The sequence below is a fragment of the Esox lucius genome, chromosome 23 (genome assembly GCF_011004845.1).
Source record: "Esox lucius isolate fEsoLuc1 chromosome 23, fEsoLuc1.pri, whole genome shotgun sequence".
Taxonomy (NCBI): Eukaryota; Metazoa; Chordata; class Actinopteri; order Esociformes; family Esocidae; genus Esox; species Esox lucius.
In genome coordinates, this window is record NC_047591.1 from 11,429,741 (window position 1) to 11,455,234 (window position 25,494).

The following is a 25,494-nucleotide window of genomic DNA, read 5'->3' on the forward strand; positions in this document are numbered from 1 at the left end:
AACGTCTGTCTCTCTATGGTGTTGGTTAACGGGCATCATCTCTGTCATTTGACCTTAGCTCTGGGTCAAAGGGCGAGGGTCATCTCCCTCTCTCAGCCCAGGGTTTCAGGCAAAGCCAGAAAATCCCCTGGAGGTACAGTATGAACGACGCCCTGTCTCCCTGTCTAACGAATCAGCTTTCTGAACAGTGATGTCGGTCTGTCCGTGTCGACTGGCGCCTCGTGCGTCTGTCCTCGTTATGTCCTAACCTCTCCTCCTCTCACTCAGGACTAACTGTCGTCCGGCCTTTGTTTTTTGGCTTCTTTTTACAGAGAGCTTGTGGTCTTCTTCGAAAGCGTCTCTTTGCATGCTGTTCTAGTGGGCTGTTGATTTCCCACGCTCCTCTGCAGATTGTCTTGGGGTTTCTGTGTGATTACTGGCCTACTATGATCACGTTGTTCTGTCCCTTTCCAGCGTTGTTTGGTTCGGAGCATCGTTTCTACATGTTGCCTAGTCCAACAGATGTCTAACTACAGTAGTTATTACTTAGATTCATGGAAACATGGATTGTTCCACTTTAGGGGACTTATCAGCATGGCTTTCATTCGATTTAGTCGTAGAGAGGACAATGATTTTGTGTGCCCCCTGGCTTTTGTGAACTTTTTGTGTGTGGATAGCAACAAGCTTGGAGAGTGCTTTGAAGACGTATGTGTGTGTGTGTGTGTCCTGACCTCTTAACCCTGAGCCTGTGTGTCCTGACCTCCTGACCCTGAGCCTGTGTATGCGTGCTCCAGGGAAGTGGGGCAGTATCCGAGGCAGTGGCCGCCTGAGTGCCTACAACCCCGACGTGGGGAACCGTCTGGCCAGTAAAGAGTCCCCCCAGCCCAACGGGGGGCCCAGCGAGGCCTTGTTCTTCCGACAGCAGAGGGCCTACCTCTACATCATCGGGGACAAGACACAGCTCAAGGTGACCGCAGTTGGACAACACCCCGTGTTGTTGTTCATCCTTTTGCCGAATTCCCCCGTTGCTGCCTGATTGGAGTATTAAGACGCAGCATCTCTGAGGTCTCTGCCGTGTGTTGACGTGATTGTCCGCTGTCACCAGGGAGGGAAGCAGGATTCCTTCCAGCAGTGGGAGGTGGTGCCCATAGAAGTGTGTGACGTGCGGCAGGTGAAGAACAGCTTCAAGAAGCTGATGAAGGCGTGTGTGCCCAGCTCGTCCACCCCAGACCCCAGCATGTCATTTCACCGCTGTCTGGAGGATTCCGAATGGATGTGCCTGGTATTGCTCCCGTTCATTCGTTCTGTGTGTTTTTTGGTTCTCCTGAATTTATCAAGTGTTAATGCGTTGTGTGTGTGTGTGTGTGTGTGTGTGTGTGTGTAGGTGCATAAGGTCTTGCAGGTGTCTGTCTTGGTGGTGGAGCTCCTGGATACAGGCTCGTCAGTCATGGTCAGCCTGGAGGATGGTTGGGACGTCACTACTCAGGTACCACGTCAGCACACGCCCACCTAGTCCTTAAACACCCTGGTGTAGTGGAGGGTGTAACGAAGCCAACCACAACCCCTAGGGCTCTTCGCTTAGTTACATGAATGAATGCAAGCATTGGAGAAATGTGGGGAGAATCGGTTGTGTAGCGTATACCACTTTAATGATTGGTTTTGCTGTTAGAAGGGGGAAACACAAATCAGCAGCTATTAGCCTGCTTGTTCAATATTTCATTTTGGGTAATTCAATATAGCCTACTTGTCATTCTGTATCACACACGTCGCGGAAACTAACTTTCCTTAACAAAAGTCTGCCCAGTGCTCAGTTTGTGCGTCTGGAGAGATCCCAAAAAGGAGTTAGTGAGAGTTGGGGGTTCTTGAGGGTCTGTCTCCGCCTCGACTGATGCCCTGCCTAACTGTCTGCATAACTGTCTAAACCCCTCCCCATGCTCAGGTGGTGTCCCTGGTGCAGCTCCTATCAGACCCATACTACCGGACGTTCGACGGCTTCCGCCTGCTGGTGGAAAAGGAGTGGCTATCGTTTGGCCACAGGTTCAGTCACCGCGGTGCCCAAACCCTGGCCAGCCAGAGCAGTGGCTTCACCCCGGTCTTCCTGCAGTTTCTCGACTGTGTGCACCAGGTGTGTGGCTGTGGATGGACGGCGGCTGAGGGTCTGCTGAGCCACATCTGCGCTTGCATTTTTACTGACGCCTTTCTAGCTTCCTGCATAGTGCTATTTTAGACGTGTCACCTGGACTCCATTTATACTACGTGTCTGTGGTTGTGTGTCTGTGTCTGTTCAGGGAAGTGGCCTTGACTGTAGGACCTGCTTTTATTACACATACAGGGACCGCTGGAGGAAGTAGCCTTCTTCGTGCAAACTGTTAAAGAGCTCAGCGAAATACTTTTGAAAGTGATACTGAGAGATGTTGACGTTCAGGAACCTTATGTATAGATTTGTGAAACTATTAAGGACCAACCCTGCTTTTTGAAGAGGAACCGAAACAGAAATGGTATCCGTGAGTTTGTCTGAGTCTCGCCAGTTCCTCTGACTGAAATATTTCCTGAATGTGATCGGATGAGAGCTCTGTTAGCCCTGGTACACATTTAAGTCACTAAGCAGATACTCGTCACCAGAGTGTATACAGATACCATATGGACGTGTTACAACCATTCTTTTTTTAATCGTTCAGGCACTTTCCACTTGATCCAGAATTGTGTTGGACAGAATGCCGATTGGGAATGTTTGAAGTTATCACCGATAGTTAAGCTGGTGTTGATCTAGAATCTGTCCCGTCTCCTCATCAGATCCACCTGCAGTTCCCCATGGAGTTTGAGTTCAGTCAGTACTACCTGAAGTTCTTGGCCTACCACTATGTGTCCAACCGCTTCAGAACCTTCCTGCTGGACTCGGACTACGAACGCATCGAGCTTGGTGGGTCCTTTCTCTGTTCTACACAAGATTCCTTTTATCAAGTATCTGGTACCTGAATCCACATTCAGCTGATATGATTAGAAGAAACTTTTTGCTGTGTAAGTGCTGAGGTTGAGCGAGGTGGCGCGCTCTGTGACTTCTGGGGTCAGCGAATGAGCCTTCTACCTGTGTTTAGGGGTTTTGTATGAGGAGAAGGGAGAGCGGAAGAACCCACAGGTATGCAAGTCAGTGTGGGATTACATCGACCGACTCAACAAGAAAACCCCCATCTTCTTCAACTACATGTTCTCACCAGAGGACGAGGAGGTCAGTGAGACCAAACTACTGTGAGGTTACACTGACAGCCCCTGTTGGTGGAGTTTGGAAGTTCATTTGTTAACCTATCTTGAAGCTATAATTAATACTTAAATTACATGTGGCCATTACTTAAACCCCAGTGGTCATGTACGAGCCTAATCCTGAATGCATCATTCCTGTTTGTGTTTCCCCAGGTCCTGAGACCGTACAGCTTTGTGTCAAACCTGAAGGTGTGGGACTTCTACACGGAGGAGACCCTCTCTGAAGGCCCGTCGTACGACTGGGAGCTGGTCCAGAGGGGCCGACAGGAGAGGCTTGCCGAGGAGGTGCCGAGCAAACCAGACACCAGTACCCCGAAGTCCCATCGCCACATCATCTGGCCCTGCTACGACAGCCGTATCCGGGCGGTGCCCGACGCCATCACCAAACTGCTGCAGGTCAGTGGAGGTCACCGACTGACTCGGCTGTGCTGCTGTAGGCCCCCGCAGAACCACTGCCGTGGAAATGCTTAAACATTTGACTTCTGTGACAGGACCTACAGAGGCTGGAGGCCGAGCTGGGGCTGCCGCCGGAGAAGTGGAAGGAAACCTGGGACAAGATCAAGGCCACCCAACGGTCCGAGGCCAGGCTGGAGAGCAGGGTGAGACAGAACCCGGACAACAAGCAATGTCGGCTGTTTAAATATTTTTCCATCAGCCAAATGGAAGTGGCCGAAGCCGCTGCCTGTGATACAGGTTGTCTGGCCCATGTCGCCCTGTGCTTAACCCCTCCAGATGGTAACACGTGTTGCAGTGGTTCACTTTCTTAACCAAGCGTCCCTGATGGAGGATTAGGATTTGTTTTTACTACAGTGTTGACATTGGATGTTGTACGGCGCTAAGGCCCTCTGCTTTAAATCTTTAAATTCTTTTTGTGGTTTTGTGTCCCTCTCGAGCTTATCTGTCCCCTAACATACAGTATTTGAATACGTTATTCTTGATAACCCACTCTTACACCTACATAATTATATTAGGTAATCTATGTAAAAACATACTTATGCTTCTACTTAAACGTGGTGTTAATTACCCTGTGTGGTCTACATGTAGTTCATGTTTGGCAAAAGGGGGACTGTCCTGCAAATGTTAAATTCTGTCCGTTTAGGGCTAAGCACGGTAAAAGCCTTTTTTATGGGCCGTGTAAAATACACAAAAGCCTTTTCAGGTGGGAGGGATCTTATGGGCCAGCGTTTTGATGTCATGAATGTTATGACTGTAGTAAACCAGTGATTGTTCATCTGAGAAGCGAATGGGCTCTACTATCCTATCAGCCTACTTAGGCCATGCATTTCAGTACTCTGTTACTTTGTTTCCAAATGTTGTTTCAAAAACGTTTATAGTAGTATAGTGTATTATTAGTAGTAGTAATACTAATAACTTTGTTTTCTAACACTCACATTATCAGACTGAGCATTTATAAGGCCAAAAGAGGCTCAGGTTAATTATTAAAGAAAATGTTATATTTAGCCCTCTAGTAGGAAAGTAGAACTATTTTCAAAATTCCATTGGTTTGTGGAGAGAGAGTTTATTGATCTGTTGAAGTAGTTACCAGAAATAATTATGGTCAGCTGTTGATTATAGCATAGAACTCAGTTTATGTAATGGAAACAGCTTACCCAAGCCTTTGGTCTCATGGAACTGCGCTGACGATTGTACTTGGCTGATGCTTCAGCTGTTTCTAATGTTTCCACAGATGGCCCCTTGGACTTGGAGAGTATTTAATGTATTTATTAGTGTTTCTACTGACCTCTGGTGGTCAACCTGAACTGGTACATCTTATTAAAAATGTGTCAACTAATCATTAATCCTTTCACTCACTTCCATAATGGCACAAAAATGGCACCCTGAAATCATAGTGATTTTAATTAATCTGTTCCACAGTATTCCCACGTGTACTAGAGATGTATACAAATGGAACCAATGTTAGAAACTATTAGTCTACAAATGATTCGTAACCCTGTTGATGTTCTCAGACCGTCCCTCCCTAACACACAATGTCCTCCGGTGTTTTCTGTTTCCGCCGTCCTGTTGGGGCTTCCAGACGTCGTTCAACAGCTCCCTGCTCATGTCGTCCAACCTGAGTCACCAGCGGCGCTCTCAGGGCGTGTACCTGCAGGAGAGTGGCGTGGGCTCCTCCATTAACCTGTCCATGGACTGTGAGGCCAGCTCCTCTGTCCCCCCCGTGGCGGGGCGTCCCAGCACCAGCACCCTGTACAGTCAGTTCCAGAGCACCGAGAGCGAGAACAGGTCTGGAGCCACGGCCCTTCTCCCAGCTGTCAGCCCGGTGTGTGAGGGGACTGCTCTGACTGTCTTTCTGTGTCCTTCCACCCGTAGGAGTTTTGAGGGCATCCTGTATAAGAGAGGCGCGCTGTTGAAACCTTGGAAACCCCGCTGGTTTGTGCTGGACAAGACCAAACATCAGGTACGAGGCACAGACCTAGATGAGGATTCTGGGGATTTTCACTGTGTTGGTGATTGTTTTTTTTTTTTTTGCTTTGCTGATGATGATGATGATCTCTCCGACACTAGCTGAGATACTATGAGAGCAGACAGGACAAGGAGTGTACGGGGGTGATTGAGCTGGCGGAGGTGGAGTCTGTCATTCCAGGCACGCCCACCATGGGAGCGCCCAAACACATACCGGAGAAAGGCTTCTTCGACGTGAGTTAAGGTTTCTTGGTCTGATCAGTGAACGATTGGTACGGTCAGGCCGTCCTAACCCATCTCATGTTCTCTCTTTATTGCAGCTCAAAACGACCAAACGAGTGTATAACTTCTGTGCACAGGACAGCCTCAACGCTCAGCTGTGGATGGACAGTATTCAGAGCTGCCTCTCCGACGCCTGACGTCGCCCAGCTCCGCCCCAACAGGAACAGTCCAACCAGGAACAAATGAGAAGCGCTAAGGAATCCAACGTACATCTCTGCCAACCAATCTCAAGGGCTCCTTTCCAGGAGGCGAGGATTGAGACGGATGGGGAGGCTTCTTTCCACAGTTTAGCTCCGTTCAGTGTCGGTAGTTGTGTTGAACTGATGATGTCACGTTTCAGTGTTTTTGCTATAAAAAAAAAAGTTACAAAAAATGAAAAAAATGAGGATGGACAGGAAGTCCCTGACAGACCAGTGGCTGTTGTCACCCTGTGGTTGGCTGCGGCCTCTCATGGAGCCTGTCCGTCATCGGCGTCGGGTGTCTGAATGCGAAGTGGAGGGAAAAGAAAACCGCATGATGCCGTTTGTTGTGTGAGCTTGAGAATGGACCGTTTCTCACCACACTAATCTAACTGGGGCCTCCAGCATGCATATCTAGTCAGACCCTCCACCTACAGACTACAAACCCCCATTCTTCCACACACCTCAACACTCCAAGGAGGAATCCTGAACTACATTACCCAGGCCAGCCATGCGGAGGACCCTGCTTGTAGTCCATGAATACAGGAAGTGAATTTTGCAGTGTTTGGGGCGGTCTTCATGCTCAACTGCTAGCTTACATTAAAGCCTCCGCTAGTGTGGCTCCCCCCGTTTCCCACCCCCTGCTTTATGTAGCCGAGTCTCACCCAATGAGGAAACTCCTGCGCCCTCTCTCAAGATGTCTCCTATTCCCCAGACACACCAACAGGGACACCCCTTCGACGGTAAATGAATGATTTTATTGTTTGACAGCTTATCTGTTCAAAATGTTTCACTCAAATTAATATCAGAGATCTCAGTCCTTCTAGCTATCATCCCCAGAGCAGATGATGCAACGTGAAAGCTGTGTAGTCCTCAAGATCAAACCAGGAGAATGCCAGTCAGAGATTCCATTCTCAATCCGCCAGATGGGGAGCCTGTCTGCGGAACATCATTATTAGTGTTTACACAAGAAGCTATGGACTGTACCTCTCAATCTAGACAACTTCCTCTATATTTCTTATCAAAAACAATAAAAATAAAAAAACCACTATTAAAAGTTGAGAATCTTAAGGGATGCTGAAGGAACAGGAGGGATATATTTTTGTGATTATTAATTTATGCACTAAATGATAACGGTTGATATTTTTTAAAGTTCAAAGGTGAGATGGGGCAGAGCAGAGGGGATTATGGGATGGTTCCCTGAGAGTGAAAAGTCTGTTTACACAGCACAGTGCTGAGAGAGTGGAGCTGGTGCTCCACCTTTTAAGGTCAAAGGATGGATGTAGGGCACAGGGTGTTATGCAAGGGCCAGAGGATTCAAATGGATGACAAGTATTGGAATGTGCTCTACTGGGTACAAACAGATTTTGTGATACACTTTGTCACCAGATGGGGGCGGTAGAGGTGGTGTTCAAGACACCACAGCAGCATTTAAATTGATGCTAAATGCTAAGTATTATATCCTCAACCCCCACTAATTATGAGTTAGCCATTTAATTACATTGACAGACTGAACAATAGTATGTGTCCAAGCTTAAGATACCACTCTGCTATGTTTACCTACTCTGCCTTTGGTTGATAGTGAAGCACAGCTTGATGTCCTACCTGCTTGAGTAACTACATCTGTGTGAACGGGCAACACTTCAGCCTGTCCCAACTCTCTCACTGCTGTGCTTCTGTCTAAACCAGTGTTTTTAGCTAGAGCCTGTTACCTTCTATTCTTAAGCCTGTAAATAGGAGTCAATAAACGTTGTAGAGAGAGAATATGTTTAGCTGGAATTGGTGATAGCAATTAAGTCACTTGTTTTTTTTATGCTTAAGACCCAGTATCAGTTTGCCCTTGTTTTGATCCCCCTTGTCACAAAACACACTCACTTCTCTTTTAACACAAACATTGTTGTGTAAAATATGGTTATATTGCCGTCTTGTTAAACATACAATTTGAATTGTAGATTTATTTTGTGTCTAAGTTCTTTGTATATACTACTCAGATTTGTATGTAACGTTTATGGTAGTAATTTATTTAACTTTGTCTCCTTGGTAAGAAAAGTTCCTTAAGCACCACTTCTATTTTTTAAATTAGGAATCCAATGTGCCATTTGTTTATTTCTGTATTAACGTGACTAATGCTACTACTTTTTGGAAAATGTCTTGTATAAGTAAACCCTCAATGTCTTTTTTTTTTTTTTTTTTTAAACATGGTTTTCCTTCCCCAAGCAGAGTGAAAAATGTTTGTAAAAGCAAGAACTAGCCTCCCTAGTTTTGGTGTGTTTATGGAATGGAGTGGCAAAATCTCAGTAAGTTGCTTACCTGCACAGGTGGGGTGTTTGAAATGTCACTCACTAACACACTCTTCAATATACCAGCTCACCCTGTTTACTGGTGTCTACTCATTGCTCCTTTATTGAGGTGGATTATATCCACAACATTAATCAGATCAGTACAATTTAACCTCTATTTATTTTATGTTCATTTTTTTCTAATTTGAAATTTCTTTCTGAGCCGGGTTATGTTGTCAATCATGTAATATATTTTTTAGAATTAAACGAAAACACTGTGGGTTTAAATGTCACTTTTTTTGGTGTGGGTTTGTCCCTTTTCTCTCTCTACGAGGATGTATTTTAGACCAAGATAAATGCATCTTTTATCACAGTTATTGGTGTATGGTCGGTTAAAATGACAAGCTTTGCAATTGCAGCACTACATCAGTTGAAATCAAAGACAGCAAACCAGTCAGGTAAGACCAACTTCATTCACTGATTATGATGAAGTAAGTACGTACAGGTGACAAAGGAAAAACCAACCGAGTCACGAGCCAACAGAACAGCTTCAATGCACTTAGTCAATGATTCTAAGAGTCCCTGAAACTTTACTGGAGGGGTGGATCACCATTCTTTCCAAAACAATGGGTTGAGTTCAGGTGATTGTGAATTCCACAGCATGTTATTCACATTTTCATACTTAACAAACCATTCAGTGACTCCTTGTTCCCTGTGGATCTGGGCATTATCATCTAGGAAGAGAAGTCCCTTCTGGATAATGTTTCACCATAAAGTTATCACTCAGAAGAACTTTACAATGATTTGTAATGTCCCTTGTCTCTAAAGTGAGTGGACCCAAGCCTTGCCAGGAAAACGGCCCCACAGCATAACAGAGCTGTTTGGCATTTTTATACATGCCACAGAGCATGATAGGATGTTAATTGCTTAATTGTATCACGCAGTACAGCTGAATGGAAGCATCTGTATTTGTTGTGACCAATCTGTTCATTATACAGTGTATATATAATTGCATGGTTTTCCTGAGGCACTTCACCCTGTTTGCAGTATTTAGTGGTCAGCAGTTTAGGCAGCATTCACCAGTCTGAAATCTTTATATAGCCTTCTTAAGGCCTTTGTGGTCAGACTTGCAAGGGGAACTAAGTTAGGCAGGCCTGGCATAGTTGGTATGCACTTCTGAAGATAATACTCAGGTCAAAATGCTAATTTGCTCTTACAGTTTAACCCTAAAAGCCCAGCACGATAACTGTCTGTGACATACTATTCACTAAATTGAAGTGTGATGAGATGCAGATTAATCGGTTTTAGGAAAACTGATACTCTTCCAAATACGATCAGAATATGAAGCAGAAAAACCTTGTCTGCTGCCATCGTAAGATCGCCATTCTTCTCATATAGTCCTAACAGGAAGGTGTTGTGGAATCACAGACGTGTTCTCCACTTGTTCCAGATTGTTTGAAGTATTTGCCCCTTTCCGATTCTCTATTTGTATGTACACAGATCTTCAACCAAGACCTAATATGTGTAGGTAAATTTGATGATGGTTGTGCAAACCCAATGTGAAAATGTAATTGCCCCCAGCTACAATGACTAGAATGACTCTTCAGTCTCTTACATTGCTGTGCTTTTGTATCATGCTGCTTGACCTGGGCATGCTTTAGTTGATGGACAAATGGCTTGACATTTTCTTTTAGGAATATATGGTTGACAGCAGAATTCATGGTTCTTTTTATGATTTAATGAAGTTGTGCAGGTCCTGGGAAAACATCACATTACCATGCTTAAATGTAGGTGAGGTTCTAAAACGGCTCTATTCATTCTTAAAATAATATTCTATGGGCAGAAGAGGATCATGGGTCCCGGTATAAGGTTCTCTTTATTTAATATTATGTTTGGTTAAAGATCTGATAACATTGTGTATAAAATATGCATAACAATAACTAGAAAAGGGGCAGATATTTCAGTGAAATCTTCAAGAAAGTTAGGATGCATATGCTATTCATGTGGTCAACCAAGACATTTTAATTGTGAAATTTAAAACTTAAAAACAACAATCATACAACTTGCTAGCTGTCAAATGATTAAGTACACTAGAGATCAAGTATTTTGCAGAACCCAAGAGTGACCCTCTCATCCTGATTCGCCACAAGACAGCTTCCCCCATTTCTGGTGCAAAGGTAACTCTTGCTTTGTAAGTGTTGAGAGGAAAGTCTGAACACTGACAGGCTAAACTTTTAACATTGCTTGTAAAATTACTTTATATGAAGATATTTGAATATATGTAGAATAATGTTTGGTTGATTTAAGGGAATAGCAATAAGAAATTAAAGTCAAATACAATCAGAAGGTCTCAGTTCACTAGCTAGGTCAACGGAGAACCAGTAAAATGCAATAACAAAAAGAAATAGTTGAGATTAAATCCAAAATGTGTGCCCCTAACTAAACCGAATGAGTCTTGTCCTGTCCACAACACTTAGTTGATAGAAAACAATTTAGTTTTTAAATTAAAATGTCTAATTGTTATTATTGCACATGAGCAGAAGACAGTAATACTATAGAACTCTCTTCCTCCTTAATGGACTCTCCTGTAGCACACATTCAGAGAACTAGTGACGTACAAGAATAAAGATTTTTCCATGACAAAAAAAAGAAATAGGTTTGGTAAAATCCTTGATCTGAGTGAAAAACAGACAGGATGGCCAGCAGAGCTGCAGGTTGAACACTCAACGTTGTGCTAATGTACAGTAAAATGGCGACGTAAGTGCTTTTTTTTAACTCAAAGAAAGAATATTTCAGAAATGTATTTATTGTTTGAGGCATCATTTCATCAAAAGTTAACCTGTGCTATCCGTTGATTGGTATCCCTACCACTCTGGTCCAACCATTTCTATAGAGTATGAGAACAAACACTTCAAGGAAAAAAAAAAGTTGACTCCTGGGATTTTTCGTTTTAAGAGATGACTGCTACATTAAAACTGCACAGTTTTGTGCAACACCAGAAAAGGCTGAGGATTTCCTTTACACTCTGTTCTGCTTGTTGTTTGGGATGATGAATTGCTTTTCACATGTTCTGCCTCATTATTGGTGCTGATTGGCAGAGTCTGGGTCCAATAACATGGCAGCGTGAGTCATTAAAACACTGTAGGTTGCAGTGAGGTTTTCTGGGGGATGGGGAGGTCTCTGGCAATGGCAGAGTCTGTCACACAAGCCTGTGGTTAGGGCTCTGTCTGTTGCCCCTCAGACAGGCCCATTCACTGCTGACACCTCTGTGGACTGGACCTGTGTTGGGTCCTCTCTGGAGGGGAGAGAAAGGGAGCAGGTTGGGACGTTATGAGAATCCAACATTTCAGACCAACACTCCTTTTGGCAGGATAGAGTTCACAGTAAATGTTTCTACAGGCTCAAAACCTTGGCAACAAGCACTGCTATTGTTCAATGTCCAGATGTTTTTGTGTTGTTTGAAGGAAACACTGGTTTCAAAGTTATTTTTAGCCCTGCTTTGACCAGGCAGGGTCCTAAACAAACACAAACCTGCACTTTAATTGGTCACATGGTTGCAATTACTGCCGCAAAGTCAATTTTTATTAATATTTAAATGTTGAATGTAACTACTACACAGGCCAACTACATGAGCTGCCTTAAAACATGTCAGAAAAGGTAAGGGTGGGGGGAGGAGGGGAAATGAGATGGGAAGTTCTTCTCACCCTCCCAACTCCCATCTCAGCCCCCCCCCAAGGGAGAGAGAAATGAGCGACTCCCATCGCCCCCTCTTCCACCCGGAGAGAGAGAGAGATGAGAACGAATCATCTCCCCCCCCGAGAGAGAGGAACCACTCCCTTCCACTTACACGTTGTCTGTGTGAGAGGGTGTGTCTGCTGCAGGCGCTGCCGTTGGGGCATCAGCGAGTGAAAGTTTCTCCAGGGGAATGGAGGCGTTCTCACTGTAGGGAGGAAAAAGTAGCATTTTAAATAATTAGTGTCGAGTTTATATTGAATGTATTTAGCAGTTGCAACCAAGTATTTTAGCTTCATCCCTAATCAAACTATTATTTAAAAACTGGTATTCATAGTTAGAGGGAAGCTCCCTAGTTTTTTGGTTCCAAAAAACACACACTCTGAATACAGTTCAAGTGCAGCCTGTAATTACTTCAATGTGATAGTTATGTTTCAAATATAGATGTTTATTTGCATGGGTATGAAATCCTGAGAGGACTTCTTATACATGGACTGCTGAAGGATTACTTTGAACCCATATTACACCAGTTCCCCAACCTTTTGACTTGGGCTTTCTGGTTGGCGTCGGCAGTTTTCATGGCTGAGGAGGCGGCGGTGGCAGACCGGTCTTCCTCCTCACTGTCCGAGCCCCCAGAGGAGCTGCTATCCGAGGCTACAAGGGGCGCCTTCCTCCCCTCACCCACGGGCCCCGCACCTTTGGGAGAGGGGCACGCACCTGGGTACACAAAGTCATTTAACCACTCTGATGTTTTTTTCCTTGCGCGTTAGGCATTATATTTCAGTCAGTACGATAGTTAATCCCTCCGTCTCCACGGTGACAAACTCACCCCTGTTCTCCTGACCCTGTTTGGCGTGTCTGTCTCTGCTGCGTACGGGGGAGCTACACCTGGGACCGGCCTCCGGGCTGTGGGCAGAGGGCCAATTCAGACACACCAAAACACATGCTGCCGTGAAATCCGGAAGCGTCGCTAATGCATTAGAGGAACTGTCGATACCCCGGGGGCCAAAATGATTTGGGTTTCATTTCGAATGTTCAGACCGGTCCTAACCTGCTGAAAGGCTGAAACTCCGTGAAGTTAGCCCAGTCTGCCTCCTGCGCGTCTCCTCTGCTCTCCCCCGGGGAGTCCCACCCTGCAGGGCTCGGGGAGGACGAGCTACCCCCCGCCTCACCAAAACTGGCCGTCCAGCCTGGACCTGCACAGGATATCATGGTAAGAGGGTGAAAAAGTGACCGTGGCGTCCTGATTCACTGCGGGTGATAATGGATGTCAACGAGCGGCTGATTGAGTGCCAGGCGTACTGGGTGTGATGTCCTTGCTCTCCTCCAGGCTGCCCGTGTTTGAGACGCTTTGTCTAGAGTCGTCGTCGTCTGAGCCCGACCCATGGTCCCGTTCCCGACCCCCGTTCTCCAGACTGTTCTCGGTGCTGCCATCTGAGGTGTGGGAAACCCCAAACCTGCCGAACAGAGGTGATGAGAGACCGAGGAGGAACAGAGATGCACATTGGCATCCGCTACAATGTTTCTGGACCTTGAGTTTGAACAAACCGTGTTCTGGATTTCACTTGTGTTGCATAGTTAATCTCCTTCTCTTCCCAAATGTCGTCATCCTCTTCAGCGTCATCGAACTGACGTATCCTCTCCTTACAGCAGGCTTCGAAGGCAGCCGCGTTGGCCTGTTTTAAAACACTACCTTTTAGTGTGTGCTAAATGAATCGGGTAGACATGACAGAAACTGATAAGGTAACAGCTTACAGTATTATCATCGGCATCTAGATTGAAGTTGATTTCTGCGATCCGGTCAAACGTGGCACTAGGAGAGGAAAAGGCTGTTTTAAAACAATGCTGTGGTGGGGAAGGGAAACCGGAAGCAACAGATTGTATGCCAGACTGCTGAAAATTTAGATTTCTATTCATTCCAAACTCACTTGATGTTTTCATCATGCTCACTGAACTCCTCATCATTGAACCCGAACTGATCCACAAAGTTGGCGGTCATCTGCTGAATCTGATAGTCTGAGAACGCCTGGGTGGGAAAGATCAAATGTGTCATTTCTAAATCCTTCCCAGGGTTGGCTGAACGCATCCGCATCACCGATTGGCAGACAAAATGTGTTGCCATGGTGGCGTGGCCCCTCCTACCTGTTGGAGTGACAGATCATTGGGGAAGGGGCTCTCCATGTCATCGTCCTCACTGGAGGAGTGCAGGTTATGGGTGCTCACCTGGAACAGGGGACTAAGAATTCAAACAGGAGCCAGCGACTGACTGTGTTGAAGGAGATGCGTGTGCGAGTGATCAACACGGTCATATGTATGTGTGTTGGGAGGAAAACCAAAGACAGGAACTGATTGGTTCTCACCAGTTCCACTGTGTTTCTCCTATTGGTCTCTCTCAGGGTTTCATCCACAAAGCTCTCCCAGCGTCCTCTGCAGTCCTCTGACAACTCTATAATTTCAGACCAGTTTGAGACTCACCCATGTATAGTGACTGGCAATGGAACAATTTAATGAACTCATTTGAAAAATGGATTCAGAAAAAAATAATAATACACATACCTTTGATGAGGTCACTGATCTGAGACTGGATGGGTCCTTTCTCTAGGTTCTGTACCACCATGTTTGCGATTCGGGTCAGGTGACCCATATTACCTCTCCGAGCACCTCCCTCAGTCCTGAGACAAATCACAACAACTCTACTTACGGCTACTGCCATGTGCTGCGTTTTACCACTATATGCATCATATCTGGAAATCGAGCATAAAAATGCTGGCCAAAAACCTAAAGTCTTACTGTATTTTATCGTTCTCCTCCCAGGCATCCAGGATCCTCTGTACCAACCGACACTTCTGGAAGAGCTGAGGAGGGGTATTTACTTGTTGAGAGCAGTGTTCTATTTGGCACAATTTTGAAAAATGAACAGTAGCTTTGAGACTTAAAAACATGACTTTGTATGCTGAATGCATTGGACCAGGGTAATTCCCATACGCAGCAATGACCAGGGGAAGAGTTGCAGTGGAAGGAGGGAGGATGATTAGGTAGTCATGATGGTATGAGGTCCAGTTTAGAAGTGCGGCCAGAAAGACGCACCCTAGGCCGGGCAACGTCACCTTCATTGCCCTGGGGCATTGGGATTTAATATATGGACCAGAGGGAAGAGTACCCCCTACTGGCCTGCCAATACCACTTCCCTGCCAAGCCACCTACATGTGCCACCAATGTGTTGTGTAGCGAGGTCTCCTCCGTGTTGCTGGCCTTGGCTTGCTCCACAGCCTCCCCATCTACCTCCCCCTGGTTGTCTGGGGGTTTCTCCTCCTTGTGGTTCTGGAGACTCGGGGCGGGTCTCTCCTCTGGAACAGAGTGGTTCAGGATGGACGCCACACAAAGCTCCACTTGGAAGTGCAAGAAGTTATTCCAGGAGTACTTAAAGAACAGGTCCTGTGAAAAGCAAAGGGAGAGCCATTTTGATGGTAGATAACTAACAAAGTGAGTGCCATTTGGTTATATTGAGTGGGAGTGCAAGACAAAGGAGCAAGAAAGTGAATAAAAAAAGATAAAGTGAGTGCCAGAGCATAGATGAATGTGAAAGACTCTGAGGCCATTAGAGACTAGGCTTTGCAGACACACCAATAGCTTGGTCCATAGTGGTGAGCTTGCAGAGCTCTCTGACAGACACTGGGGGCGCTGGTCTGCAGCAGGGCGGCCACCAGCCGGGCCACATGAAGGCGGGCCGTTCCCCAGCGGTTCCTCCAGAAGGCCAACAGTTGTCAGTATTGCACTTTTCTGCGCACACAGAAAAACACGCCCATGTTCAATGCTATTTACTAAACAGTCCAATATATACAGGACACACTTTGTTCAAAGAGTTGATTAAAGGACGTGCATTAATGGTCACAGCCTTAGATTTATTTCTACATCTGGTCGGGTTTCTTTTGCTGTCTGCTGAACCTCCAATATAATCTAATATGAAAGCGGAAAGTTTCATGGACATTGACAGTAGACCAAGTAAGTGACTGAAAGTGACATTTATTTTGGGTACTAATTTTCAGCCAAACAGCCTTACTGTATGTCCTTACCTTAGGGCCTTACTGTATGTCCTTACCTTAGGGCCTTACTGTATGTCCTTACCTTAGGGGGATCCAGAAGAAGCTGCTGGAAGTCCTTTAGATGGGGCTCAATGGCATGTAGAATACTGCTGTTTACAGTGTAAGACCTTTCATAACCCTGAGAATACAGATCCATCAGCCCCTCCAACCTATCACAGAAAGAGGAGGGAGGTAAAAGGTGTTCACAATGTTTGAATGGCTGGACAGATGGTTCCTGTCCATAAACAACCCCAAGTCCCTTAGACATTTGTTGAGATTTAATTGGGGTTTGCAGGTATGGTCAATATAACATGGACCAGCCAGTCAACAAGAGGGGCCATTACCATATTGTTTTAATCTGTCAAATCCCCTCACATCTCCACAAGGGGCCGGAGGTTGTTTCTGGACTGGGTAATGGGAGAGGGTACAGTTTATCCACTCACCCAGACCTCCTGGTCTCTAGTAAGGTAAGTAGCACTTGAGTTCCGTTAACAATGGAGGCCTCACTTCTCTCCCCCTCAAACATTGTCTTCAGGAGGCCTGCTACGCTCTCCTGTGACTCTAGGACAGCCAATAAGGGGTCTGCTTCAACGTTTTCCTGCATCTGATTGGCCTGGTCTCGACTAAGGCGAATAATGTCACAAAGCGTCTGGGATGCATTTGATTGTCTCTGGAAAAGACAGATCATGTATGAAGATTCATACTTCAGTATAGTATCAACTCACTGCCTTGGCCAGGTAGAATACAGCAATGTCAAGATTTGGCTTTATAAGTCTCACCTCCTCGTCTTTGCCTGCATGGATGAGCTCTGTGAGTCTTTGAATCAGCTTTTCTTCATTCAGCCACTAAGATGACAAAAAGGTCAGGGAATGACAATAATAAACCTACTATTGAGACAAGACAGTTTATACGTGACCTAACGTCTTTTGTCCAGATCTTGGCCACGTTTAAATTGATGGCCAATAACAATGCAGGGAAGATAAACAAGGTCACAATGAGGAGGAAGGAGTTAAGACCAGGTAAAACAGGGCTAAAGACAGGCCCGGGTTTGCAACTTACATTGAGAACCTCCTGCCTCAGTGGGGCTGGCTCCACACAGCTGATGAGGCGAAGCAGAAGGTCCATCATTGCGGAGGCGTCTATGTGTTTTAGCACCAGGCCTATGAAGCCGTCCTTCTTCCTCAGAAAGGATATGACCTGGAGATAAATATTTGTTTGGTGAGATCCAGATATGGCTGCGCACTTTTCCGTTACTTTGTGTTGGGCAATAAGGTTACCTGTTCTGTTTTCCTAGCAATGAGGTTGCCAATGGTCTTGCTGAAGAAGCTGGCTAGTAGAGGGTTAAGGGGCGGCTTCTGTTCAAGGAAATGATAGAGCGTCTCAAGGAGAGACTCGTCCCCGCCCAACTTGTCATTGATAAGGGACACATCTGATGTCAGTAGCTCACAGGCGATGTTAGGGAACCTGTGGGGAGGAATTTAAACATGTTTAACTTTAAACAAATACACTTGATGGCTGCACATTTGTTTGACCTCCCGAACCTCAACTGTGCGGAGACCTGCAGGAAGAACAACGGAGACAGAGACTAGGGCAAGGACCATGCCTTATACTAGTTTCACAATTCCTAAAGTCAAACACAGAAAGAGAATTACACAAATAGTAGTTGGTTGGTCTGAGAGAAAAACCTAGCCTCCCATACTTAAGGACTCAACTCTTAACTCAGCCTGTTTTATTCATGCTCGCATAATGTGAAACAAGTGGATGAGAGAATGAAGCGTAAAGGAGTGTGTCTCTGGTGCATGGATATCTCTCGCTAGCAGAAGGTGAAAAGCACAAACCCAGATGCTGGTACCAAAGCGTGGTTGGGTACTCAGCTACTTAATGTACTGCAGAGTATTATCTAAGCAAAACAAATGGTCAGTGAACACTGGTGTTGGTTGGAAGGGAGAAATAATTAAAGGGGGTAAATTCCTTGGCTCTACACCCCAGACCAAAAGCAAAATTAGAACCCAGGGCATGTCAGAGCAAATCTGGAAGAAGTGGGTTTCATTTTCCGCCCTTTAGCAAAGGTCAGTCCGTGACGGTTGGCCCACATTAGAGTATTTTAATATCTTCCTCTTTCAATATTGACCTTGTATTCAGTGGCCACATTCAGGCCATCCTTTCTCCACCTCTTCCTTCCCCTCCCCACCAGTAAACCCTTTTCTCTCACTTGAAGCGGCTCTTCTCCTCCAGGTCAGCAGGGGGCTCTGTGGTGATCAGGTTGACCAGCTCTGTCATGCAGTGGTCCTGGGAGAGGAAGAGCAGCAGCCGGCGGTTCTGGGCCTTGCACTCCTGCAGGACATCATCCTCCTCCATCAGCTCCCGCAGAGTCACGTCCTCCCGGTCCAGCAGCTGGTCGATGTGGGACGTGGTGTGCAGATCAAACTTCCAGAACATGTTAGCTGCTTGGACAGGGGGCACAGCCCTAGGAGAAGGAATGTGAGAGTGAGAGCAAGGAACAGAAGAGGAACAAGAAAAAGGGGAGAGATTAAGGGCTCCATTAAATGTGAACTACTGAAACATTACACAGCCCAATACAATCGTAACAGTGATTTCCCAATGAGCACTGCTCACCCTCAATGCAGTCTCCACTAAAGTGGGAACACTGAATTTAAAATGAAGTGTTCAGGGTAACGTGGGAAATAAGGGGAAATACACAAACAGTCCTGAAGAAGAAAACAAAGAGAACAGGAACAAAGAAAAACCTAGAAGTGTCAGCAACTCCACACATGAACAACAAACTATTAGTTAAATCCTGAGAGGTTACCCCTGGTAATTGTGCTTACCAGTAGATAAAATGTGGGTCTCTTTAATCAGATCTTCCCCACAGACAGGCAGGCATTTGTGAGTGTGCAGATGGCAGAGAGTGTGGCGAGGCCTGGCATTTATCAGCATGGGTCTCCTCTCAGAACACAGGCTTTATAAGTACATGACTCACTGAAGGACTCATCATAACCTGGGAAAGAGGTGACAAAATTATCAGAACGTAATATGGTACTGTGAATCAGATCAAGTCTCCTATTATTAATCAGCAGCGGTTTTTTTTACATAGCAATCTTTAAACAAGATCAGAATGTCAGGGCTCTATAGTGCAACCGTTTCACTTTTAAATGAACTCAAATGTTTTGCTGTGTGACTCAAAGTTTAATTTAGGAGCACCGGTGTGACTAGAAGAATAAAAAAATATTTGAAAACCTAAAATTGTGCTTCAAAAGTTGTGTGTCTACGTTCTGTCAACTTAAGCAAACACTAAAATAAAGATCCGTTTACAGCTGTGCTTCTGTTGCAAGACTGAACCCTTAAAACGTCATCTTATAACATTGTGAACACTTGAACTTTCATAAAAAATTACATCTTAACTAAATGTAAATCAGAGTTCTGACGTTACAACTCGCAAACCATTAGATGTTTTGTTAAAGCCAAATTGACAAATTATAAAAGCCTGGATGTAATTTAAATAAAACCAGAGAAAGAGGCAGATTTTAGTATAGTTTTGCACAATGCTGACTGAGTATGGCTGGTGGCCAATCTGCCTTTACCTGCCTTACTAGAAAAGAAACAAGTGTCAGTACAACATAACAGTTAAATGACAATGTTGAGAGGTGAATGCAGAATAGGGGTACATTAATGATACATTCTTAACCATCTGAAAGCGACACACTGAAACCCAAGTCATTGATGGCTGCAGTAGAACATGTCCCAACAACGAAGCAGATTCACATGATAGCTGACCAGCCTATCCAGAAATGCAGTAGATTACAATTGCGTACTAGCATTTGCATGCAGCCCTACCATATATTGCATTTGTAATGTTATGATTTTACAGAGGAGGGGAAAAAAATATTTGCAGTTTAGATGTTAGAAAATGTTCATGTAACATCTCTCATGTGTTGCAGCATATTTACTCTTACAAACTGTAGGCCTACATGTTGCTAACGCAATGCTCCACCTCATGGAGTCTGAAAAGAGCTAGTCAAGAAATGTTTGTCTGGGTGCAATTATTTCTAAGGTCATGCCTAAACATCGTAGCTATTAGACAGCCAGTGAGAAATCTATAAGGGAGGGTTTGACTTTAAATCCTAACCTTATTCAGCCAAGCCCTGAGTCAACCAAGTTCTATGAACTCTTAGCTTTCAGTTTTGTGAATGAGAACTGGCATGCCAACAGGTAAAACAGCATGCACCGACTTGCCTGGTGGCTTTAAAAAACAACGATAACTACACCAATATCAATGACATTTTGCCCAACAACGTGCCATGTTTAGGGTTGTACGGTGTTGTCGAGAACACAAGAATTTCAGCTAACTTCATTTCCTAAAGACAGACTTAAGGCCAATACAATGGAGACTCACAGACAGATGGGCACTATGCCATTAACTATAACACGCTAGTTGGAATACTGGACCCTTTTTTTCCTCCAGGTGTGTCCTTTGGGTGGTCTCGTTAAGCCAGTGGGAAGGCTTTATGAAATGATGAGCATTTTTAATGGGTTTGCATACCAATTCAATTCAGGAGTGTTTTTCCCTTTTATTTAGGTTAATGTGTGAAAACCCTGGTTTGACCAGGCTGAATACCAGGCAGTGTTAGCTGCCAAGCAACAATATTAGTACTGCTTGTATACTTTAAATATAGATATGCAAAAGCATATGCATAGTAAGCATAGCGCTTCACTGGAACTGGAGCCATTAATCAGTAATGTGGAATGGTTGGGTTTAGGGTTAGCACCTTTGCTGTTCTTGACACAGGCATAGCAGACTAAGCAACCTAGACATAAGCTACATCCTAGGCAACCACCCCTACAGAGAGGAAAGAAATGTTGTGGAAAATCTGTTGGCTATGCTTGTTATAACACAACACCACTCAGAAAAGTTAGAAGTGATAGTAACAGCGTCAACTAAAGACGAATGTTCAATACGGTCAGCTGTCCACGGGAATGGTCAGAAAAACAAAGTGCTTCCTTTTCTCCCCTGTTATTTGGACAACCCTCCCCTGCACGTGCAGGGGTGTCCATCTGGCATACATTTAGGCAGCTCACAATAGTGCAACAATAACCCAGGAGGGCTCCCCCATGGACACTTCACTGGAGAACAAAAAGCTTAACGTCTCATCTAAAATAGAACTTAAATGGGGAAACGTCAACAAAAATTGACCCAAAAAGTAAATAATGTTAAGAGGGACAATGGTTGAGGAACAAGCAAGAGGCTGTATGACCTGAAAATCTCCCTGGTTATCCCTCAGAAAGAAGAAAAACTTTCAAGTATTAGTTGAAGAAATAAAATAAAAGGTCTATCTCTGTTCCAAGCCTGCCTCCATGGAACTTTAATTTACACATTTGATTGGTAATGCATTGTATAAACAATGCCCACAGCCAGGAAGTGTTGCACGGCTTATAGCCTTCCCATTATAGCAACAACACCAGCTAACAAATTTGAGAGATTCTGAAATTAATAAATGTAATTTTATTAGAAATGGAAGGGGGTTTAGATTTTCACAGGGACAGCACTGATACACCACAATCAATTAAATGGTTCTCATAATGATATTGAGACAGGAATGTTTCAAGTCTATGTGAAAAATGGACACAATTAAGATGTTACAATTTCATGAAATGGCATTTGGCTTTTCAGAACCAGGCATTTTTTTTTTTTAAATAAGATAATTAGCCCACCTCATGCAACTATCATACTAAATGTGTTTTGCTGGAGTTGAGACAGCTGGCCAGATTAATTATTAAAAGTGCATGAATTCACCCCTATTAGACCAAGTTAATAGACCGCTACAAAAAAAGCAGTAATAAAGACTATTAACTAATAGTTCCTCATTGCACACTCAGTTATATTTGCAGCGCGACATGAATAATTGCTGCTAAGATAATGCTTCTCAGAGAGCAAAAGTGCACTCCTGAGTAGGTACTACATAATGATTTAGGAATATTTCATAATCTACTTGAGACAGTTAAAGGTTAGTGAGATGTGACTTTCTGTTCTAAACCATATTTCTCTACATTTGAGATATGCAGAAGGCTTTAAGCACAATAAACCCTTTCAAATTGCTGGTGTCTTAGGGCTTAAATTGGGATCATGTATACTAAGATAATGCAAATAAAATAATAATTGCTAATGGAAAGCCATCCTTTGAGTGGTTTACTGACAAAAAGCAAGACTAATTTGGGCACTGAGAGCTTAATGGCAATGCCAGTAGCTATTAAAGAGTGATGCATATTAATATAGCAGGTTGCCAGAGCAAAATAGATGGACACAATTCTAAAACATTTCTGCATTGAAATTAAAGTAACTCAGAGTAATTTTATACTTCTGTTGGACATCACTACAGACAACAAAACGTTTTTACAATTGTTTTCATTAGCTCAAGCAAGAAATGTCACTGGTTGGCTACTGATCCAAAAGAGCACCAAAACAAGGAAATATGTTATGAAAGTGTGCAGTGTTTAATTAAACAGATAGTGGATCATAGATGGAGGAGAGGCAGACAATGTTTGGTAGAGCCTACACCCCCAACACAATATTACCCAGCCAACGCACAGTTTCTTATTTCAGAATCCATCCAGTCATATTCATGCATTGTCTTCGGTAAGCTTTGACAAATGAATGCATGTAACCAAAATGTAACTTAGCAACATCCTACATACAATACCCAAAATGTGGTATGATTTAGACATTTTATATGTGCCATTTCATATTGAATTAATGTTCAACTATTTCAATGTGTTCACATTACTACATGGGTACAGACATGCTGACACTCTGATGCAATGTTTTCTGGGTAACGAGATGCTTTTTCTGAAGCCATTTTTGGTGGGTGGCCCCCTGGACTAGTAATGTCTGCCCAACCTTACTTACAAAATCAGTATTTAAGATGGGCAATTCTATTCTCACTCCTTGTCTGACAATGCAGGCACAAATGTTTCGGAGAAATGTAAAATGATATGCTGGTGGCCTTGGCAAGACATGCACATCAACTGCTGAGTGGGGAAGCTCACATTTCTGTTTACTTCACAAGTCACCGGGTTAGCTAACTGGCTACCTATACACACCACTTGACATCGGATTTGTGATAAGCTAAACCCCTGTCCTGCAGTGCAGATGGAAACAGAGTTGCGTCTGTTTGTTCAATGCCTGGATAGAAATTCCAAACCCTTCACTTTGTTTCTAGCCAACTAGCTAAAATTTTACAACAGTGTAGTATTTTCCTCGGCAAAATAACATTAATTACACTTACAGTATATACTCGGTGACTACAGAAATTCTTTTTTTTTTAGATCGCTAGCTAATACATCTATCATTGAACAAAAACTCAAAATGAAAAAAGAGCAAACTTCACTTCTCTCTTTCTGGTTTCCGCAACTTCTAATGGCTGACCAGCAATTTGCTAAGTTTGATAGCAAAGTAGGCCACATTCGTTTGCTAAGTTATATAGCAAAGTAGCTTGGGAGAGCCATGCAGTAGCTAATATTAATTTAGCCATGATATGGTTCTCTAAGCTTAGGCGTAGAATCCAGAGACGCACGAAATGATCATAAGTATTCCTGCCAACAAGTTAACCCATTGTCATGCAATTTACAGTAGTTACCGGAGTTTTGCAAACTGTTAGTCGTCAACTTTGTGTTCGCTATTAAGGAAGCTAACTAGCAACATATTGACATTATACATGCCTGGTTATATATCCTTAAGCAATTCTCTCGGAATCCGGTAACTACATGTATTCGCAGTCAAGATTAGCCTACATTAGCATAACTTTCGCTGGTTAAATAGCTAGGTTGGTAAACGTAGGTTAACTAACGTTAACCTTTATCCTAACTAACGTTAGCGAAGCAGCTAGTGTTAGATAAATCAGGTAAAGCACATATAGCTAGCTAGTTAATTTATGTTAGCTTTAACGAGTGTTAGTTTAAGCTATTATTGGTCCTGGGGAACTTACCGTGTTCTTCAAACTACAACCCACTCGTCTGTAATGGCTACAGTGTAGAAGTTAGACAACTTAAGCTAGCTACCGTCGTCAGCTATAAGCAGTGGCTGACGTTAGTTAGCTTGGTTAGCTAGCCAAACGTGATTTGTTTTGATCGGTCAGGCTGACGCGGTCTGACAAGCAGTCTGTCAACCTGGTGGCACGGATATTAGCCTCTTGCAACTTGCTGAGGTACAGGTAGTTACCTTACATTTGTACCTTGTATATTGAATGTTACTAAGAGTACTGTCTTTTATATCACCGGCAGTAAATCAATACAAAAGTTAGCCCCTTCTCATCTTCAAAACTAAGCCATATTTTCGAATCAAAATGGCGAACATTCTCGCGCAAAAAACTCAAGAACACGGGAATGCGCAGTGACTTCAAGGAAACATTTTAAGATTGAGATAAACAGTTGCTTGATTTTTTTTTTAGAAAATGTACAAATAAATGTCCACAACACGCACAATGTTAGCAGTTGCTAATGCAACATTTTCAGTATCTTTGTTTTTGTATTGACTACCCTCTCAGTATGATTAGCTTTTACTTTGTTTTATAAGCCGGGTGGTTTGAATCCAAAATGCGATTCCGAGGTATATGCAAGCAATAGGGCACGAGCGGGTCCGATATATGACCGATATACCATGGCAAAGAGCTGATCTTAGCTCCGGCACATTGTGTCTGGACACAGCGCTTAGACTCAGTATATGGGCAATACCCCCACAAATTCCAGAGATGCTTTGCTCTTATAAACCGGTTACCAATGCAAGAGTAAAATGTCATATCCGTGGTACAGGGACTCTTATATAGCAGGTGAATACAGAATACAGAATTTTGATTGGTTGACAGCCCTGGTATATGACAATGTATACAACATCAGATCACTTTTAATGCTGTAATTACATTGGTAACCAGTTTTTCAGTGCAATAAACCGTCTCAGGGGTTTGTGATATGTTGCCAATATACCACGACTAAGCATTGTGCCCAGCCACTCCGTGATGTGTCCTGCTTCAGAACAGCTCTCAGCGATGGTATATTGGCCATATACCACACCCACCTGTGCCCTATTGTTTGCATGTACTACAGTCTATGGTATCAGCCGTATGTATCCGTATTCAAGATTCAAACCACCGGGTTTGTAAGAGACCATATACTACGAGTATGACATTGCATTACTTTTTACTGCTCTAATTGCACAGTTTGAATTAGCAATATGTTGTCTCTAGGGTTTGTGCTATATGGCAAATATACTGTGTTAAATTGGCTACACTACAC

The 25,494-nt window shown here is 43.9% G+C and overlaps 2 protein-coding genes across 15 annotated transcripts in view; one reads left to right on the forward strand and one right to left on the reverse strand.

Annotated features, from left to right (window-relative positions):
* sbf1 (SET binding factor 1) overlaps nt 1-8,768 on the forward strand; it is a 55,037-nt gene extending 46,269 nt beyond the window's left edge. For 13 of the 14 annotated variants that reach the window (XM_010887052.5, XM_010887056.5, XM_010887054.5 and 10 more), the window contains 13 exons: nt 59-133; nt 774-946; nt 1,085-1,261; nt 1,364-1,465; nt 1,919-2,104; nt 2,773-2,899; nt 3,075-3,205; nt 3,391-3,633; nt 3,729-3,836; nt 5,273-5,478; nt 5,566-5,653; nt 5,761-5,892; nt 5,979-8,768. In XM_010887052.5, coding sequence (XP_010885354.1) covers nt 59-133; nt 774-946; nt 1,085-1,261; nt 1,364-1,465; nt 1,919-2,104; nt 2,773-2,899; nt 3,075-3,205; nt 3,391-3,633; nt 3,729-3,836; nt 5,273-5,478; nt 5,566-5,653; nt 5,761-5,892; nt 5,979-6,077 — 1,847 coding nt within the window. In that variant the 3' untranslated portion in view covers nt 6,078-8,768. The remainder of the gene's footprint in view (nt 1-58; nt 134-773; nt 947-1,084; nt 1,262-1,363; nt 1,466-1,918; nt 2,105-2,772; nt 2,900-3,074; nt 3,206-3,390; nt 3,634-3,728; nt 3,837-5,272; nt 5,479-5,565; nt 5,654-5,760; nt 5,893-5,978) is intronic. The other variant, XM_010887061.5, reaches the window with a different exon arrangement.
* A 1,623-nt stretch (nt 8,769-10,391) lies between these two features.
* ppp6r2a (protein phosphatase 6, regulatory subunit 2a) lies at nt 10,392-24,567 on the reverse strand. The gene is made up of 23 exons (XM_010887068.5): nt 24,192-24,567; nt 19,041-19,210; nt 18,425-18,679; nt 17,490-17,676; nt 17,272-17,409; nt 16,992-17,057; nt 16,656-16,882; nt 16,256-16,382; nt 15,755-15,910; nt 15,335-15,565; nt 14,921-14,985; nt 14,687-14,802; nt 14,491-14,576; nt 14,273-14,353; nt 14,059-14,156; nt 13,886-13,943; nt 13,679-13,806; nt 13,433-13,587; nt 13,182-13,326; nt 12,960-13,036; nt 12,670-12,847; nt 12,246-12,338; nt 10,392-11,693 (listed from the first exon to the last, which is right to left on the reverse strand). The coding sequence occupies exons 3-23, from the start codon at nt 18,649-18,651 to the stop codon at nt 11,636-11,638; spliced, it is 2,697 nt and encodes an 898-aa protein (XP_010885370.2). The 5' UTR covers nt 18,652-18,679; nt 19,041-19,210; nt 24,192-24,567; the 3' UTR covers nt 10,392-11,635.
* Between the last annotated feature and the right edge of the window lie 927 nt (nt 24,568-25,494).